The 16,648-nt window shown below is 36.9% G+C and overlaps 1 protein-coding gene across 1 annotated transcript in view; it reads right to left on the bottom strand.

Moving 5' to 3' along the window:
- Positions 1 to 16,648, bottom strand: part of LOC121313602 (dynein heavy chain 11, axonemal-like) — a 69,042-nt gene that overhangs the window by 49,662 nt on the left and 2,732 nt on the right. Inside the window, exons 3-29 of the mRNA XM_041246303.1 lie at positions 16,169 to 16,362; positions 15,192 to 15,381; positions 14,993 to 15,092; positions 14,529 to 14,740; positions 13,590 to 13,823; positions 12,919 to 13,086; positions 11,016 to 11,132; positions 9,910 to 10,044; positions 9,544 to 9,668; positions 8,906 to 9,101; positions 8,660 to 8,764; positions 7,737 to 8,132; positions 6,989 to 7,321; positions 6,429 to 6,683; positions 5,844 to 6,013; positions 4,841 to 5,063; positions 4,331 to 4,447; positions 4,138 to 4,224; positions 3,748 to 3,906; positions 3,396 to 3,479; positions 2,819 to 2,977; positions 2,234 to 2,356; positions 1,772 to 1,894; positions 1,424 to 1,648; positions 989 to 1,080; positions 604 to 730; positions 11 to 163 (exon numbers count right to left, since the gene is read on the bottom strand). Of these exons, the coding sequence (XP_041102237.1) occupies positions 11 to 163; positions 604 to 730; positions 989 to 1,080; positions 1,424 to 1,648; positions 1,772 to 1,894; positions 2,234 to 2,356; positions 2,819 to 2,977; positions 3,396 to 3,479; positions 3,748 to 3,906; positions 4,138 to 4,224; positions 4,331 to 4,447; positions 4,841 to 5,063; positions 5,844 to 6,013; positions 6,429 to 6,683; positions 6,989 to 7,321; positions 7,737 to 8,132; positions 8,660 to 8,764; positions 8,906 to 9,101; positions 9,544 to 9,668; positions 9,910 to 10,044; positions 11,016 to 11,132; positions 12,919 to 13,086; positions 13,590 to 13,823; positions 14,529 to 14,740; positions 14,993 to 15,092; positions 15,192 to 15,381; positions 16,169 to 16,362 (4,602 nt within the window). The remainder of the gene's footprint in view (positions 1 to 10; positions 164 to 603; positions 731 to 988; positions 1,081 to 1,423; positions 1,649 to 1,771; positions 1,895 to 2,233; positions 2,357 to 2,818; positions 2,978 to 3,395; positions 3,480 to 3,747; positions 3,907 to 4,137; positions 4,225 to 4,330; positions 4,448 to 4,840; positions 5,064 to 5,843; positions 6,014 to 6,428; positions 6,684 to 6,988; positions 7,322 to 7,736; positions 8,133 to 8,659; positions 8,765 to 8,905; positions 9,102 to 9,543; positions 9,669 to 9,909; positions 10,045 to 11,015; positions 11,133 to 12,918; positions 13,087 to 13,589; positions 13,824 to 14,528; positions 14,741 to 14,992; positions 15,093 to 15,191; positions 15,382 to 16,168; positions 16,363 to 16,648) is intronic.

The raw sequence follows: 16,648 nt of genomic DNA, 5'->3' as shown, positions 1-16,648 counted from the left end.
AGTCTCTTACTTGTCCAGTACAGTTGCAGGTTGCATTGAAGGACGCATACTCATTTTCTTTACTATACATCCCAACAGCAGTCTTGGTTGGCTCATCCTTTTCATCCTCCTCAAACTTCAGATCAGCCATATTGTCAAATAGCTTGGCAAGATGCCTTGTAACCTAACATAAGATATTCATTGGAAAACACAAGAATGTCTTGTTGGTGATAAACATTTTTTTTAATTATTATTTATTCATTTTAATTAATTAATTTTCTGAAAATAAAATTCCTTTAATGTTAACCGACTGATATAAATGTAATTAGAATTGAACATGCTTAAAGATTAAAAATTTAATTAAAACCCCCCCCCCCCCCCCCCCCCCCCCCCCCCCCCCCCCCCATATCACTGCCTTTACTCAATGCATATCTATTGTTCCTGCAGCAGTTACATTATAATATGGCAATGATATTCTAGGAATCAGATGAACCCTTGGACTGCCAAAGAAAGGCATCATCTAAAATGTGAAATGTTTAATTGCTGTAAAAATTCAGCTTTCCTGTTCTGGTACAATATTGTTCCTTGTTCCTTTGATATACCTAATATGTTGGATCGTCTTACCTCTTTAGGCTGTGTTCCTTTTGACAGAATATCCAACAAGTCTGCAGAAGACACAAAGTAGAAACGTGGGAAAGCCAAGCGTTTGGTTTCTAGATATTCAGCGAGTGCCTTTTCACAGAGGGACAGCCTGCAACAAAAAAAAAAATCCTGTCACTCTCTTCACTGCTGTGTGCAGGAACAAATGGAAGACATGAAACACTGTAACAAAACAGACACAGATCTAAATACAGCCACCCGTTAGCTCTTTATTAATCCTGCCAGTGTTTCCCCCATACCGTCCGTGTGGCCTCTGTATTAATAACACTGTATACAGATACAGCAAAATATATTACCATGATAGTCCACAGTTGTAAGTGTCTAACTAAGTAAACAAAACGTTTCAAACCTTTTCTGCAGATCTTCTAGTCTTTCAAACAGATTAGGCTTGTTTGTTGCCCCTATTACGTTCTTCGTTTTAGCACTTTCAATCATTAATTCCTTTAGGAAAAAAAAACAAAAGCAAATTTGCAGTAAAACATAATTATAATTAGTCTATGATATAATTTGTGATTGATTGGATCTGTCTATACGCCACAAGCCACAGCTGGATTTTATTTTTACTGCATTTTATAGCACTGTGGAATCAGACTGCATTATCTACCAATCTGTTTTTATCACAGGATTACCCCTAAAAATATGGCTGAGGAAACCCAAGTGGATTATTATTATTATTATTATTATTATTATTATTATTATTATTATTATTATTATTATTATCATCATCTTTACAGACATTCATCTTCTGTCACCTGCTGATAAAAATAAAACAGGTTTTGATTACGTTAAAATCTGCATCTATCCCATCAAACCGCTTGGCATCTTGAGGAAGTTGCTTCCGAATGTCCTCCGACCCAATAAAGATGCTCTCCAGATGGGACCATGTACGCTGGACTTCCATCCAGATGAAGATGACGGAGTCTGCCACAGTCAGCTTCTTCTGCCAGCTGGAGACCTCCTCAATGAAGTATTCCACATACTTGCTCTGCAGTATGGCCTGCAACTGCACCTGAAAGGTGGGATGAAAAAAAAAAAAAAATTATACATATTATAATTAACCAGGAGAGAACCCCAGTCCTTGCTTACAAGGTGCTCCTGACATAACAAGTAAGAGATCTGCTCAGCTCAATACCTGATTATCCTCTAAGGTTTCAATGAGTTCTTCATCAGATTTTAACAGGGGTGCTCTTGTTCGGTAATGCTCTTCATATGAGAATTCCATAGTGCTCCAAGTCTGATTGATCTCTGTTAGAACCTGAGAAAGACAGCTAACTATGAAGAGTATCACTTGCTTATTATTGACAGCATACCAAGTAAAACTGGCACATAAAGGGCACACACTGCTATTTATGTTGCCCTACTTGTATTACACATTATGTAATATGGAGGAGAAAAAAAACTATACTTTTTTTTTTTTTAAAGAGTTAGTTGAGAAGTTTCTTTGCCAGCGTCTTTCGTTTTATAATGTAAACTGATTGGCACTTTCAAGGATTGGTATTAGCTATTACCTAGGCAACTAAATGTTATTTTTACAATCATTGGCCTCCATACTTTCCAGAATATCTCAGTGTGTTTTTCACAGTGATAAAAGTACCTTTTCAATGCCCATTTCCTTTACCGCCTTGTCCACAATGTTCCTGACTTCTTCTTCTACCCTGTGCAGCTGCAGGGCCAATAGATCAGTCAAGGTTGTGTCGTCATTCATGGTGAAGTTCACCTTCAAAAACAGTTACATGGAAAAAAATACAATAGATTTTTTACTTTTTATGAGGCTTTCATACAAAAAAAAAGAACATATTTGGGTAAATTGAAATGAGCACTGTATGTAGTTTGTTGAATTACCATTTTTAAAAGGAACAGTTTTTTTAAAACTTATTTGTGTTTCTACTATATAAATGTATATTGTTATAGTCTTTTGTAAACTAGTATTTGTGTCTAATAAAAATAATGGAATCAATTATTGAAACAGACTAGATAAAAAGCCCCCAATAATTGTGGTCCTGTCAACCGTTATCAAAGATTATCATGATATATTTGCATAATAATTCTACTGTTTCAAGGCTTCTCCCAATGCTTACAGTGTGCATTTACTGAGGTATCTGATGGTTAACTATTGGTTTTAACAATGCTCTGTTCCACTTTTCACAAACACAGATTGAAACTTAAGCATTTATCTTACCCCTGTGGCGCTCATCAGCTGGTGCCAGTGCCTTTCTCTAATGGCCGAGTTCTGCAGCTCAGTCACTGCTCTGAGAGACGTTACCAGATTCTTCACTGTGGAATCCAGACCCGTGTAGGCATCCCAGCCACGCACTTCTTTGTCTAACATCCTGATTTCCTGTAACGCAGACACAGAGAGACACTAAGTAACAGGCATGTTCCTCAATGTAGGAAGAATAGCAGAGGCCTACAGTGAGACTGTATTGCTCATCAAGGGCCCCCAGACTGGGGTTCGAGGACGCCCTTGGGGACCTCGGCACATCATACTGAAATATTCTGTTCCAAATGAGCCCGACAGCTGATCCAAAGATCAGTGGGGAGTTACATTTATTTTCATGGACGCACCTGTTAGGTTCTTGGGCTTCATGTGAAGGTAACACTTACTAACTTGAAGTAAACTGTATCGTACATTTTACATTTAAATTTCTTCAACAACATTATGAAAGACTAGCATAAATGTTTCTGTCAAGATGTTAATTTTAGTATTTCTAAAGGGTGACAATTGAATATTGCCTGGATTCTGCAATGAAATATACCTTGGCAAATCTTCTCAGCTCCACATCCATCTGTTCCACGTTAATCTGCCTCCACTGTGTCTTGGTCCAATCCTCAATGCTACTCTAAAGGGTAAATACAAGTAGCATTTTATTGTTTACCTGTGTTTTCAGTTCTTGAAGTACAATGTTCATTAAACTGTTTTTTTCTACTATTGTTAGTTTCTTTAAAAATGTGTACACAACTTTCAACAGGGCCCATTGGTACTGTACATGTTTAATAGACTTTTTTTTTAATTTTTTTTTTTACGCCATTTAGAACCATATTGCCATACCACAGAGTGCTTTCTCAAAAGCCTTGGTTCTACCATGACTGTGTCAGAAAAAAACTTACTTGGACATATATAATAATATCCCAAAGTCCTTTAAGAATGATGATCTCCCGCCGGCACTGTTTGAGCTGCCTGTAATCTGGAACTGTCACTTCAAACAGGTTACTGGACGCCTGCATCTCGATCATCTGCTCTTCAAGCATCTTTATTTCCCTGTGAGCCTGTAATAAATACAAAAAGTTGGCTATTTTTCAAAAGGAGCCCCACTATAAAACGGGAAGTTAAGATTCCTGGGTGACCTCTTAAAATAGAGGTGGTAAGGGAAGTTAAATTACTGCCCCAGACACTGACAACATACACAAGAAGCTTAAATTTAATAGTAGTGGGAGTGCTGGATGAGTCATGCAGCCATGATTTAAAACCAAGATGAACGAAAGAAAAGTCAGGGTTACCTTTTCGAGAAGGGCATATGGATTCTCCGCATTGAAGTTGAATGGTGCCTCCAATCTGAACTTTTCTCTGAACTCACATTGCTTCACCTGTACAAACACAAATAAATAAAGTACTTAGAGTCTGGGTATGCACTGGCGGTGTTTTCACAGTCAACCACAATATAATAAATTCTGTGATAAAAGTGGTGCTTACATCAAAGGCAACACATGTTCTTCTAATATACGATACTTCAGCATTTTGAAGAGGAGCAACCTCGTGCTTTACAGACACAGCTATTTTCTTGGTGTTGTTCCACTTCTCTGGCAGTTCCTAAGGGGAGAAGAGTAGTTATTCCAAAAACTGTGCTATGGCTTTTAATTGATCAATTCCATCCAATTCTCTAAGCTGATTTCAAGTTATATGCAACAGCTAAAAGAATAGATCTAAAAAGGCAAATACAATAGGCTCCAAAAACATTGTGATATGTAATATATGAATTATATGCAAAGTGAATTATGAGTAACAATATGAAGCTGTTTAATTCTTTTAAATAATTGAATACAACAGAAAATGAAAATCTAACAAGTCTATTCAATCTATTTCACGAGGACAGAAATTCCAAACGCCTACAGGAGTTTCCACTGTCTCCATGTAACTCATTGGCTAGCAGTACAATACTGGAGCTCACTGTGTATCCTGTCACAAGACAGAGTTTGATCTTACTTCCAGCTGTGTGTAAACCTGGTCAGGCATCTGCTGCCCATAACCCTCCAGCAGAGCAATCGTCTCCTTCAGAGGTTCAAAGAGATCATCCGTTACAGCTTGCCGGTCCCTTACAGCCACAAGAAATTCCATGATCTCGACAAGGCCTTTGTAGTCACCTTTACTCACAGGCTTCTGAAGAGCTTTATCTGTTACTTTTATGAATTCTTCCAACTCATTAAGGCTGCAAAGAAAATATTTTAAAAGGCAGATGGTTCCCACAACACATGACAAAAATAAAACACAATTTAAATAAACAACTGTTAGGCCTATTCACAAAGCTTAAACTTGTAACTGCAGTAGGATAGAAGTATATACAAAGGCATGACCAACACCAATCTTTTTGCGTAAGAGAGACAAACTGAATAAAAATGCAGAGCAAGTGTAGTGCAGAAGCTAATCGTATTTAGCATGGTTTAAAGGCAACTAATACAGTTTAAAGGCATAGTGTGGACAGGGCCTATGAGTTGAGCAGTGGTACAGTTGCGTGAATGCTACTAGTAGTAATCTTTTTTTTTTGTGTGTGAATGACTAAGAGAGACATAGTTGGTCATCTGAAGAGCCAGGTATGGCCCGGGAGCCATAGGTTGGTGACAGCTGTGTTAGGCAGTACAATGGAAAAGATGAAGTCAGTCACAGCATGTGGAAAAACAAATGTCACTGTAAAGGTTTAATCAAGTTTGGAAGAGCAGATCTCTAAATATATTTCACCAAGCAGGGGTTCTAATGTTGTACAGCATACCAAACAAAAACCAGTAGGATCCCTTATAAAAGTGTATTGCAATATGTAAAAGTATAACAAAGTAGTAATAGCATGTAGTAAAATCCATTTGAAGCACAGACAAGCACAGTAAACCTATAGGCATGGTAAAACCTCGGTAAACGCATACTACAGTACAAGCATATTGCCATGATAAGTTTTTATAAGTGATTCACCAATGCATCTATAACAGTGTCTCTGTACCTGTCAGTGACGTATGTCAGGAGATGCTCTTTAAACATCCAGCTCCACTTTTTGATAGTATTTAAAAGGCTTATTTTAAATGATTTAATATCAACTCGAAACCAGGATTCAAACACTTTGGTGTCTTCAAATTTACTGATCTGTGTGTACAGCTTTTCATAGACGTCAATCTGTAGAAGGAAAACAAAATCTGTTTCAATGACTTGTCTTTACAGTGACTGGAGAAAATGAGCTTTCCTTCAGGGTTTTACTGGTTGCTTACAAACCACTGAGCAACTGATGCATGATAACAAAGCGACACTGTAACAACTACAGCATACTGTTTTTGTGTATTTCCAAAAGGTACCACTTCGTAACTCCAACACAATTACAGTGTATTTAAGCAGCTGTAAATAGTACAGCAGTGTCAGAAAATTGTCCAGAATGCATTCAAAATTATCTAAGAGGCAAAGAAGAATTGTATTTATTTTTTACTGCTGTTATAATCACTAAACAGTCTTGTACTGTACTGGTTAGGACATGGAAGCCAAGATGGATCATGGTTTACTGTAGTTATGGGACTAGACCACACAGGTGTGCATTTACCTGATCTCTGAATTGTTCAATAGATGGAGGGCACTCAGGAAACATTTGATCTCCCTGAGCTTCTATCTCCTCTGTGGTTAAGACGTGGCCAAACAGGAGAAACTGCTTCATGAACTCAGCTCTGTCATCCACCCAGAGGTAGGCGTATGGATCAAAGGAGCTCTTGTACTGCATGGCTTTTTTTATCACATCTGATACTCTGTCCATGATCTCCTGCCGCATATCTAGCAGGTCCAGCATGTCATCCATATCATGCTATTTAAAATGACAAGGCATTGCATTTGTATTATTCTTATTAGAGTAGAGCTCAAATATAAACAGTATCAGAGAGCTTTAGCACTGCTTTTAAAGGCTTGTTGAAATGTACTTCCAATGGGGGGATTTACAAAAAGTGGGGAGCACATTTAAATATACACTATATAAGTATGACTGTCTAGGCAACAACTAATAAACAACCAACCATTCTGTGTTCAAAGCAACAGATTTTGTTTTCTATAATGGTTTCTCTGACATGGAATTACCTTTATTCTGCAACAGAGACAGAACTCAGCTATGATTACCTGGTAGTTTCCTATTCCCATGTGGCCTGCTACTCTCCTCATCTGTGCAGACATTTTATAAATGGCACTCAACAATTCTTCAGCCAAGTCATAGAAGCCATCCCCAGCCTCTTTATCCAGGGAGGGCTTGAAGGTGATTTCTGGAGCACTCAGGATCATCTGCGCCTCAAACAGTGGGGACACTTTGAAGACATTTTCTGTGTTCTCAATGAAAAACTCCAGAGAGCACATGATGGCACGGAAAAACCCATCCACCACCATTTCATCAATATACTCCACATACGCTTTCCAAGAGTCAGAGGAAGGGTCAGCACTGAAGAGACTGAGGTTCTCCTATAAAACAGGTGAATCTAAGTGAACTTTACCTTAGAAAATGGTTACGCATTCAGATACAATATATATATATATATAATATTATATTATAGATATATATATATAACATATATAATATATAATATATTAATTATATATATATATATTATATATATACGAATATATATTGGATATATTGATGTTTAGACAAATTATCTGCCATCAGAACTGCTTTTTTTTGTTTTTTTTAAATAATAGAACTTTAATTAAACCATTTTTAACAGTGTATAGTTTGTAAATCAAAACGGCAAGAATTTCAACAAGTATTGGGCCTAAAGCACCTTTTCATTTTACTGCATTTTTCAAATGTTAAAATGTTGTTACCCCACAGCGTTTTACACTGAACTAAATTATTAATAAAACATTTTTTTTTTACCTCAATAAGTTTATGAATGTGTTCTCCACCTTCCTGTATCAACTTGTATCTCTTTGCAACCCTGTCGTTTTTGTCCTCCAGGCTCAACAAGGTATCTGTTTTGTTCTCCTTTCTGGAAAACAGTGCATGTTCACTCCAAGAACTCATCATGACCTGGATGGTCTCCATATTATCCTTTGCTCTTTGCACTCTCCTCTCCAGGTCATGCACTGTGTCCTTCATGTTAATGACATACTCCCAGCAGCTCTGCTCCCTCCAAGTCAGGGTCTCCTCAGCTGCCCACAGTTGCTCATCAATGGCTCTCAACTCAGCTCTGATCAAAGGGTATTCCACTTCCAGGACAGTCTGCTTAACTTTGTTGTACCATTTTACCAGAAGTTCAAGATTTCCGATGTACTGTTTGAAGAAAAAAGAAGTAGTAATGTAAATATAAGACCTACAGATATATGTTTCTATCAGCTGTCAAAATATACAGACATTGAAAAGGCTACCGTTTCAAAAAGGCTTGGAAAGTAACACCAGCAATCCATTTTGGGTTAACCCTCCATTTGCAGTCCATGCCAGCAATGAAGGTTACTAATGAAAGGCCCTGTTTAAGAACTGAAAGCATTGGCTTCTACTGCACCAGTCTCCCTAGGATTCAGTTTAGAAGGCTGGGCTGGCCATGGCAGGCTGTTGAAGTTTAGATGGGATCAAACACTGATGCTGCTGTAAAAAGGTTTCCACTTCTAGGCAGGTTTTTAACTGTCCATAATAAAAGGCCCAAATCAAAAGAGGATCCCACAACTAAACCCACTGTGCTGATAAGTGGGTAAGTATAGGGATAAACAAACCTGGGATCTCAACATCTCAAATGACTGTCATGATCACAAGATAAAGATTTTTAATGGTCAAAAGACCAATTAAAATGTATGCCTACCAACCTTAGCTAGCATGTCTCTCTGTTCAGATATGGTCAGGGCTGCTTCAGGAATACTTGTCATGTTCAGCATATGAAGATACTTGACTTCTCGGAGGACACCTACAAGCTACAAAGAAAATCCAATCCAACGATTAGTGACAGTAGCTCGGAACTAACATTACCCTTCTGGAGAAGTGCCTACACTTTCTTACAGTATATAATATGACTCTAACGTAAATCAGAAATCTAAATTAGAATTCAACTTTACCTTAGGATCGAAATTCACAAACAGCAGCCCACTGTGAGATTCTCGTTTGATTAGTGGTTGATCCAAGTTGAACTGGCACACTTCATCCACTCCACACGTCCATCCCGAGTAGATCTGCTCCTCATACTCATCCAATAAAGTCAGCATCTCTAAGTATTTCTGGTAGACCACACCTGCTTCTACTCCTTCTACATTTCTATTGAAACACAAACAGATAACTCAATGAACAGATTATTATTTTCTGCTAGGAAAATTACAGAACAGTCAGTATAGTAAATGCATAGCGTGACAACGTTCAAAATAAATGACCAGGAAAGTATTAAACTACAGCAGACAGTAAACAGAAGAAGAAACCCCAAAACCTTACAGAACATTGCAGTAATTCATCATGAACAGACTAAGGGTTCTTTATATAAATATGACTGCACTATTAATTATTGTTTATTTGTTTGAATTTGTATTACTCCCTATCAATTGTTCATGCACTATTCAAAATAAAAACCTGCTTAATAAATTAAACTTCTTTTAAAGTGTTACCAGAAAAAAGTATTTCTTAGAAACAGATAACACATAGAATCTTAACATCAATATAGGACATGTTTGTTAGTAGAGTTACACAGCTTATGTTTAAGACTTACGGGTGGTGAATGAACTTAAAGTTTGACCAAGGAGTTTGAATTCGTTCCTTAAGCTCTTTTGCCCATTGCAGGCACCCCGAAGTTGCTGGCATGTTCTTGTTTACTACCTTCACACCCTTTTCCATCTGTACCAAACCAACAACACAGCATTTATTATTAACTGCTGCAGTAGAACCCGTTATAGGAAGGTGCAGGCTTACATTTCTGCTATAAGGATTTTAACAAGAAGAGGTTGCTGCAGTACTGTCCTGTGTTGTTGTGTACAATAATGTGTACACAACAACACATTATTGTACACAACAGTTGTTAGTAATCCACATGATTCTAATAATTATTATTATTACTAGTATTATAAATATCCATTACCTGGATGTGGGTGTCATATAGTTGTTTGCACCTGTCCAGTTCCAGGTTGAACATCTGAACCAGTACTCCGTAGTTAGGGCTAAAGATCTCCTTAACAACAGGCCTCTCCAGGAAGCAACCAAACACAGCAACCAACTATAACAAATTAAATTCAGAAAGGTTAAAACCAAGATATACTGCAACCACTCTTACCGTACACACTTGTATTCTGTTTGCACAATGCAAGTATGTCAGTGTGCTCACATTTTTTTATGCTGGCTTGTTTGGTACTAGATTTATAACATATACATTTTTTTTTCCCCATTTTACTTAAGTATGATTTTGCACCCCCAGTTTACATATAAAGGAATCTACACTGTACTGCACTGTATCCCTGACAAAGAGTTTTTAGAGAGATCAACATCACCATATAGATATTACACATTCTCTTATGTTACTGAATTAACAGATGTTAGTATAACATTAATGTATTAGTGTGGCAGGGCAACAGCCCTAACATGTAAATAGTGTGTGGGAATGCAAGGTTGGCAGGGATGGGGTTAAATCTCACAGGTGTGGCCATTCACAAATTAGGTAATTGAGTGCTAACTGGGGAGTGGCCACATGTATAAAAAGGAAGAACAATCCATTGTTTTGAACTGTAGTGAAGGCAACTACTCAGCTTACATGCGAGGTTTATTTTGGCCCATGTGCCCTGTTTACTTGTACCTGTTTTGTTTGTTTCTTTTGTGTTTAATAAAGTGCACAACAGTGATTTAAAACTGCAGCTTCCTGTCTCTGAGTCTAATTCCTGCCAGTAACCCGCCTGGGCCGTGATGCTGCTCTGTCACAGTTACATATACAGTATGGTTACAGTACGGTGCAGGCACTCTGGTTTGTTTCTTATAGCATGCACACCATGCTAGAAATGGTGCACATAGAACAAAAATCAGGCCCGTCGTTTTTGGGGTACACAGAAATTGTTTTACTTAAGATGTATACAAAGCAACAAGCTAGAATTAAACAAGCAGTCGTTCTACCAGTGTTCTGTTCTTTGAGCACAGAATTAAGTCCCGACTACATGACTGATTGAAGCAAATGTCCCAGCATCAGTTCAAGCATCTTACCTTAAAAGCAGATTCCAAACCAGAGCAGTCCTTAAATGCCAAGTACAGAATTGTGGCAAGGCGTCTGTCCAAGTCTAGTATTTTCTCTTTAAAAACATGATAGTCATATTCAAATTCCTACAGAAAAGGCAAAACCCGATACAATATTAGAATAAGACTAACCCCTTCGGTGACCCTTCAGACTTAACAGTACACTTTTTCTTCAGTGTGTAACTGCTTTTTTTTGTTTAAAATTATGCCATCGATCTAGTTAAATAGAAATAGTTTTCAGCTACTGTACATTGTGTGCAACACATGTACTGCAAGCCACCATCTTAATTAACAGTGGCTTGTAAAAGGTCTGGTAACAGTAAAGAGATAATTACAAGTTGAGTTTTACAACATCCATCATTGATGGGGGATACTGATTTCTTGACAGTAGTTAAGAGCACCGCTGGGAGACAACACTAGTTACTTGATATTGATCCAATGTTTATAATGTATGGGTTTGACACAAAAAGACAGGGATGTATAACATTAATTTGGTATGCCACAATTGTAACTGCTTCCAGTTAATGCAGTATCTTTCCTTAGTATCTTAGTTCCATGCTAATTTCAGGGATACTGTAAATAGTGCTTGCTGCATTATAGCAACAGTGTTACTACAGTATTTATTATTTACTATGGGGGTTGTTAACTGCTCTTGTTTAACTAATGACTAAACAGCCAGACGTTATTACATACATACTGTTACCTACAACAAAGATAAGTCCTTCTGATTACAAGTACAGCTATGACACAAAGTAAATCACAATGACTGCTCTTATCAGAACATACAGATCCCTACCAGATACTCCTTTTACAATGCGCACTCCCTTCTGTGGATTTGTTCAATAACAATAATAATAATATATACAAGAAACATAACTTGGCCATTCTGACTTAGTTAAAAAGACTCCATCAATTTTATAGTTCTAAAAAAGCCCATCTGAAGAATAAGGGCTTAGTATAGCTACTACACCCTCCAGAGCAGGACACTTGTAGTAAGGGGAAAGGAAGGATGTATTGTGACTGCTGGTGTGCTTTAAATCTTAATATTAGCTTGAAGTGAAAGCGCTTACTGTTTAAGCTATACTGTACTTCACTCCAGACAAGCAAATTCATTGTTGCATAGTTTAGAAACTGTTTAGTTCCATCATATGCATTTGAAAATGCAAATAACACACATAATAGCACGTAATAGTTTCTTAACTAAACTAAGACACTGAAACTAAATGCAATCCAAGGGGTTATTCAATCAGGAATTTGATACAGGATCAAATTGAAGGACAATACCAAGTCTTATTTGGAGATCACAGCAACAGAATGATGAATGAAAGTGGAGCAGTAAAAATGATGCCAGACGCGCAGACTCTCACAAGTTAGGGCAAGTCTCTGTCCAAACTCTAGTGACTCTTAATACAGCAACTTAAAACAACAACTGTTGCACACTCCTAACACTGTGAGTTGAGTCTTATTTAAAGAGGATGTGTACACAAACAGCAGTTCAAAGGCTGTTACTGATTGTTTTTTGAGGTTTTCACAATCAGTTTACAGCATTGGAAATGATGTCAGTGTTCATACAGCCAAAAGGCTACATTAAGATAAATATGCCACATACATACCATTAGCATGCAGCACAGGTACCCCACAACTTGACTTTGTGTTCTTAATACAGTGCATTCAAAATCATGCCACTGTATTGCATTTAGTTTAGGGAAAAACATCTGTGAAATTAACATAATGCTTGAACAGCTCAGCAGACCCACTGTGACCATTACATTCAGTTCATGTGTATTTAACACATTGGTGTGTGCACATTTTAGATTGTGTTAAGAACTTTAATAACTAATCAAAATGCTGGTAATACGAAACATGATATTACCTGACTGTTGTAATCCAATGGATCATAATTGCTGTCCTTAAAAACTTTGCAGCATTCCAAAAACTCATCATTCATCATGCTAACTTGTTCACTCAAAACTTTTCCTTTAATCCCTCCAAACTCCAGCTTCTCCAACTTCTGGAACTCCAAGATGTTGATGAACAGGTCCTAAAGTTAAACAAAATGAATATGAACTGGTAAAACCCCACAAGATGTAAAAGGTCCTTTACATGAGTTGATTCATGTAAAATAATAAACTGGTAAAATTAACTATCCTACTGTCTGTCTGTCTGTCTGTCTGTCTATCTATATATATATATATATATATATATATATATATATATATATATATATATATATATATATAGATAGAGACACACACACATACAATTTCATTACAGTTTGAGCCATACTCTATTTTCTAGCAAAAACATGGAATAACACCATCGCTATGAGTTAGCGATACTCAAGTTTGATTCAATTCTCTAAAAATAATAATAATAATAATAATAAATAATAATAATAATAATAATAAACCGTTACCACACATATTTCCCCTCTGAAATACATCTGACATTTTTTGGAGGTGCTGATTTTTATTTGGTGTATTAGTTTTATTGCGAGTGGAAATGCAGTGAAGCTACCAAGCTATATATATTGGGACACATTACCTCCACCTGGTGTAAGCGGGCAAGAAACCTGTCGAATCGTGCAAATACCATCTGGGAATGGAAATCCCAGGGCTTGAACTCCATTCCACCAGGGACGAAGCTGGGCAGCCTGTCCCTGTGACACGCAAACGCCTCCTTGAAAGCCTTGAAGAGGTTTACAGTTACTTGAACGTGTTCCAGAGTCTCTTCTGTTTCTCCTTTAAGAAGTTCTTCCGGGGATAAGTAAATTATAGCCTAGGATACACATACACACACACATACATACAAAAAGTGACTGTACTATTTGATTAAGTTCTGCTACTATAGTCCAGTACCATCTTTATTGTTCCACACTGACAGTTACAAATTTCAATACACGGGTGTGCACAAACTTAATACTTCTCTTCCTGTTTCAGAGAGGCGTTGAAAGTCGAATTTAAAATAGTAGAAGGAGAACCAAAAAAGTGGCCATGAGCACAAGAACCAAAGCTGAAATGTTTTATAAAGAAAATACAAAAACACTCTAATGCAAAACACCTGGTTACAAGGATACAGTTCCCTAGTATATCCACATTGCTTTGATAGTCAGTGCAGCTACAATAAAAAGCCTTGCATGCACTTATGAAGCACTTTTCCTGTAGTACCACTATACTCATTTCACACTGATCATTATGTTAGTCAGCCTTTAATCTACAGTTTCAGATGTATAAATTATTTTCAACTATTATGGTTACAAACTGTTAATAAAGACAATTGATTGCTGAGTGTTAAAAATAATTACAGAACAGCCTAAGAGACTAGAAATGGTAAACACGACATTTTCAAGAAATTTGTAATTGTTTAATTCACTGTTTCATTCAGTGACCCCTAGTCTAATCCAAGGCCGCTTGTTTTACACCAACAGGCATTGTGCTCAAATGGTCAATCAGATCAATTAATCTTGGGTCTTAGTTACAGTACCTGGTCGATAAGTACATTGCAGAACTCCTGTAAAAGGACAACAATACGAGCAGGAAAGCTGTAAAATTTGGAGTGAGTCCATATCAGGCAAATGGTGTGGAACAGAGGAGGAATGAGAGTCTGGGTCTGAGGGAACTCTTCTTCCAGCAGCAGGCCAACATATCTGTGTAGCGGCCTCAAATGCAGCTCAACATCCTGGGCCTCAACCAGCCCTGAAAATAAAAGAATCATTTTAATAAAGACTCTGACACAAACTTACACCAAAAGTTGGTCGTTGCTGTATACATTCACAATATGTCAAAAAAGGATAGTCTTCTTGGAACATCCCTGAAGCTTACAGCATTATGTGTCTGAAGTGTTATGGATGAACAACCTTGACACCTTTACAGTATCCATTCACAGTTACTCACAAATGACAGCAAACAAAATAATTGATGTATGCAAAAAAAATAAAATGTTCTTACCATCTAGGACATCCCTAAACATTTCTTTCAATGTGGGATAATAGCTGCTTTCTGATGTTTCCAATATTTTGGCAATTTTGCGGACAACCGGGCTTTGAAGCTGGAATCAAACAAAAATAAGAAGTTACACAGTTATTTATTTCTTTATTTTACATTTATATACACAATTCAGTGTAGGGTGTATTTCTTGTGAACGCACCTGTTCATGTATGCTTAACATATTTTCCAGTCTTGCTTTCCAGAAGTCCAGCTCTGTTCTGGGGCCAGGATTTAAGCCCTGCAGTAAAGGCTGAGCAGAGTCCTCTTTTAACACATCTCTGATCTGATGTGTCCAGCTTATAACCATGGACTCAATTGCATGGACCACTGTCCTGTCATAGTGATCTTGTCTATGTAAAAAAAGGTCATTTAATTAATCTTACAGACACTTTATACACCACTTTTTTTGGTGTGAGAGTGCAAAGGTAAAACTATTCTGGTGATTATTGAACATGTCAAATATCTATGATCAATAAAACAGTAATACATAATAAATAACAACACACACAAACACAAAAAAAACATTATATAAATCCATAATGGACTCAAGTAATTATTTCAATTTAATATTGCTGTTTCTGTGTATTTTTTATTTTGCACTATGAATATCCTGATATCTTGTTATATGTAAGTTTTAAATACTGTCTTAAAAGAAGAATAATTGAATTCTGGTAGATTTAAAACATTAGGAATTTGCTAGGTCACCAAAATGTTCCCTGAAATAAAAGAGAATTCAGCATTTTGGATATGTTATATGTTGGTTTTTACAGTGCAAACTAATCCAGTTTCACCAAAAGTCATCAAGCATCCATGACTGACTTGCTGATGGATTGTCTCTTCTGTTTCTTATGTTTGTCAGCAATTCTCACAACAGCTGGCTGTTTGCTCATATAGTTCACAAACAGGTCAGTCTATAAATATTCTTCAAAGTCTATCTGAAGTGCTCAAGGTAACTCACATTGAACCCGCATTTAAAGTGCCTGATTTTTAAACTGAGTGTGATCAAATGAGCTAGTATGTCCAAATTATGAAACAGTTGTCAACACAGGTTACAAAAAATCCCAGACACCTGTACTGCAAGTACTCAAAAATGTGATTTGTGCTTCATAATTATCAACAACAGAACTGAATTCTTACTTGATACAGTCCTCTTGTGCATCTCCAATTCTATCTGTAATGGTTGGGATGGGAAGGACTGTTCGTCCTACGACCTGTCCCTTTACAACACAGACCGTGCTTTTTAAATTCTCCACATGGCGATTCACATCTTGGGAAATGAAATGAGGCCATTTCTGGTTGTTCTTCTTGTTTGACAGGACAGGAAGCAAAACCTAGAAAAACAACCTAGATAACAACTATTCTGATATATCCTTTCATCTGATCTTACAAATATCAAATACACAATAATAATCAAATGTTAAGGTGTGTGTGTGTGTGTGTGTGTGTGTGTGTGTGTATATGTGTATATATATATATATATATATATATATATATATATATATATATATATATATATATATATATATATATATATATACATATATAAATACACACACACACACACACACAGTAATTTGCTTTTCTGGCTAACCGCACATGCGCAACGAAGAGACTAAG

Source organism: Polyodon spathula, chromosome 3 (assembly GCF_017654505.1).
Source record: "Polyodon spathula isolate WHYD16114869_AA chromosome 3, ASM1765450v1, whole genome shotgun sequence".
Taxonomy (NCBI): Eukaryota; Metazoa; Chordata; class Actinopteri; order Acipenseriformes; family Polyodontidae; genus Polyodon; species Polyodon spathula.
Note: the sequence above shows the minus strand (reverse complement) of the source record. Positions and strands in the feature narration are given on the sequence as shown.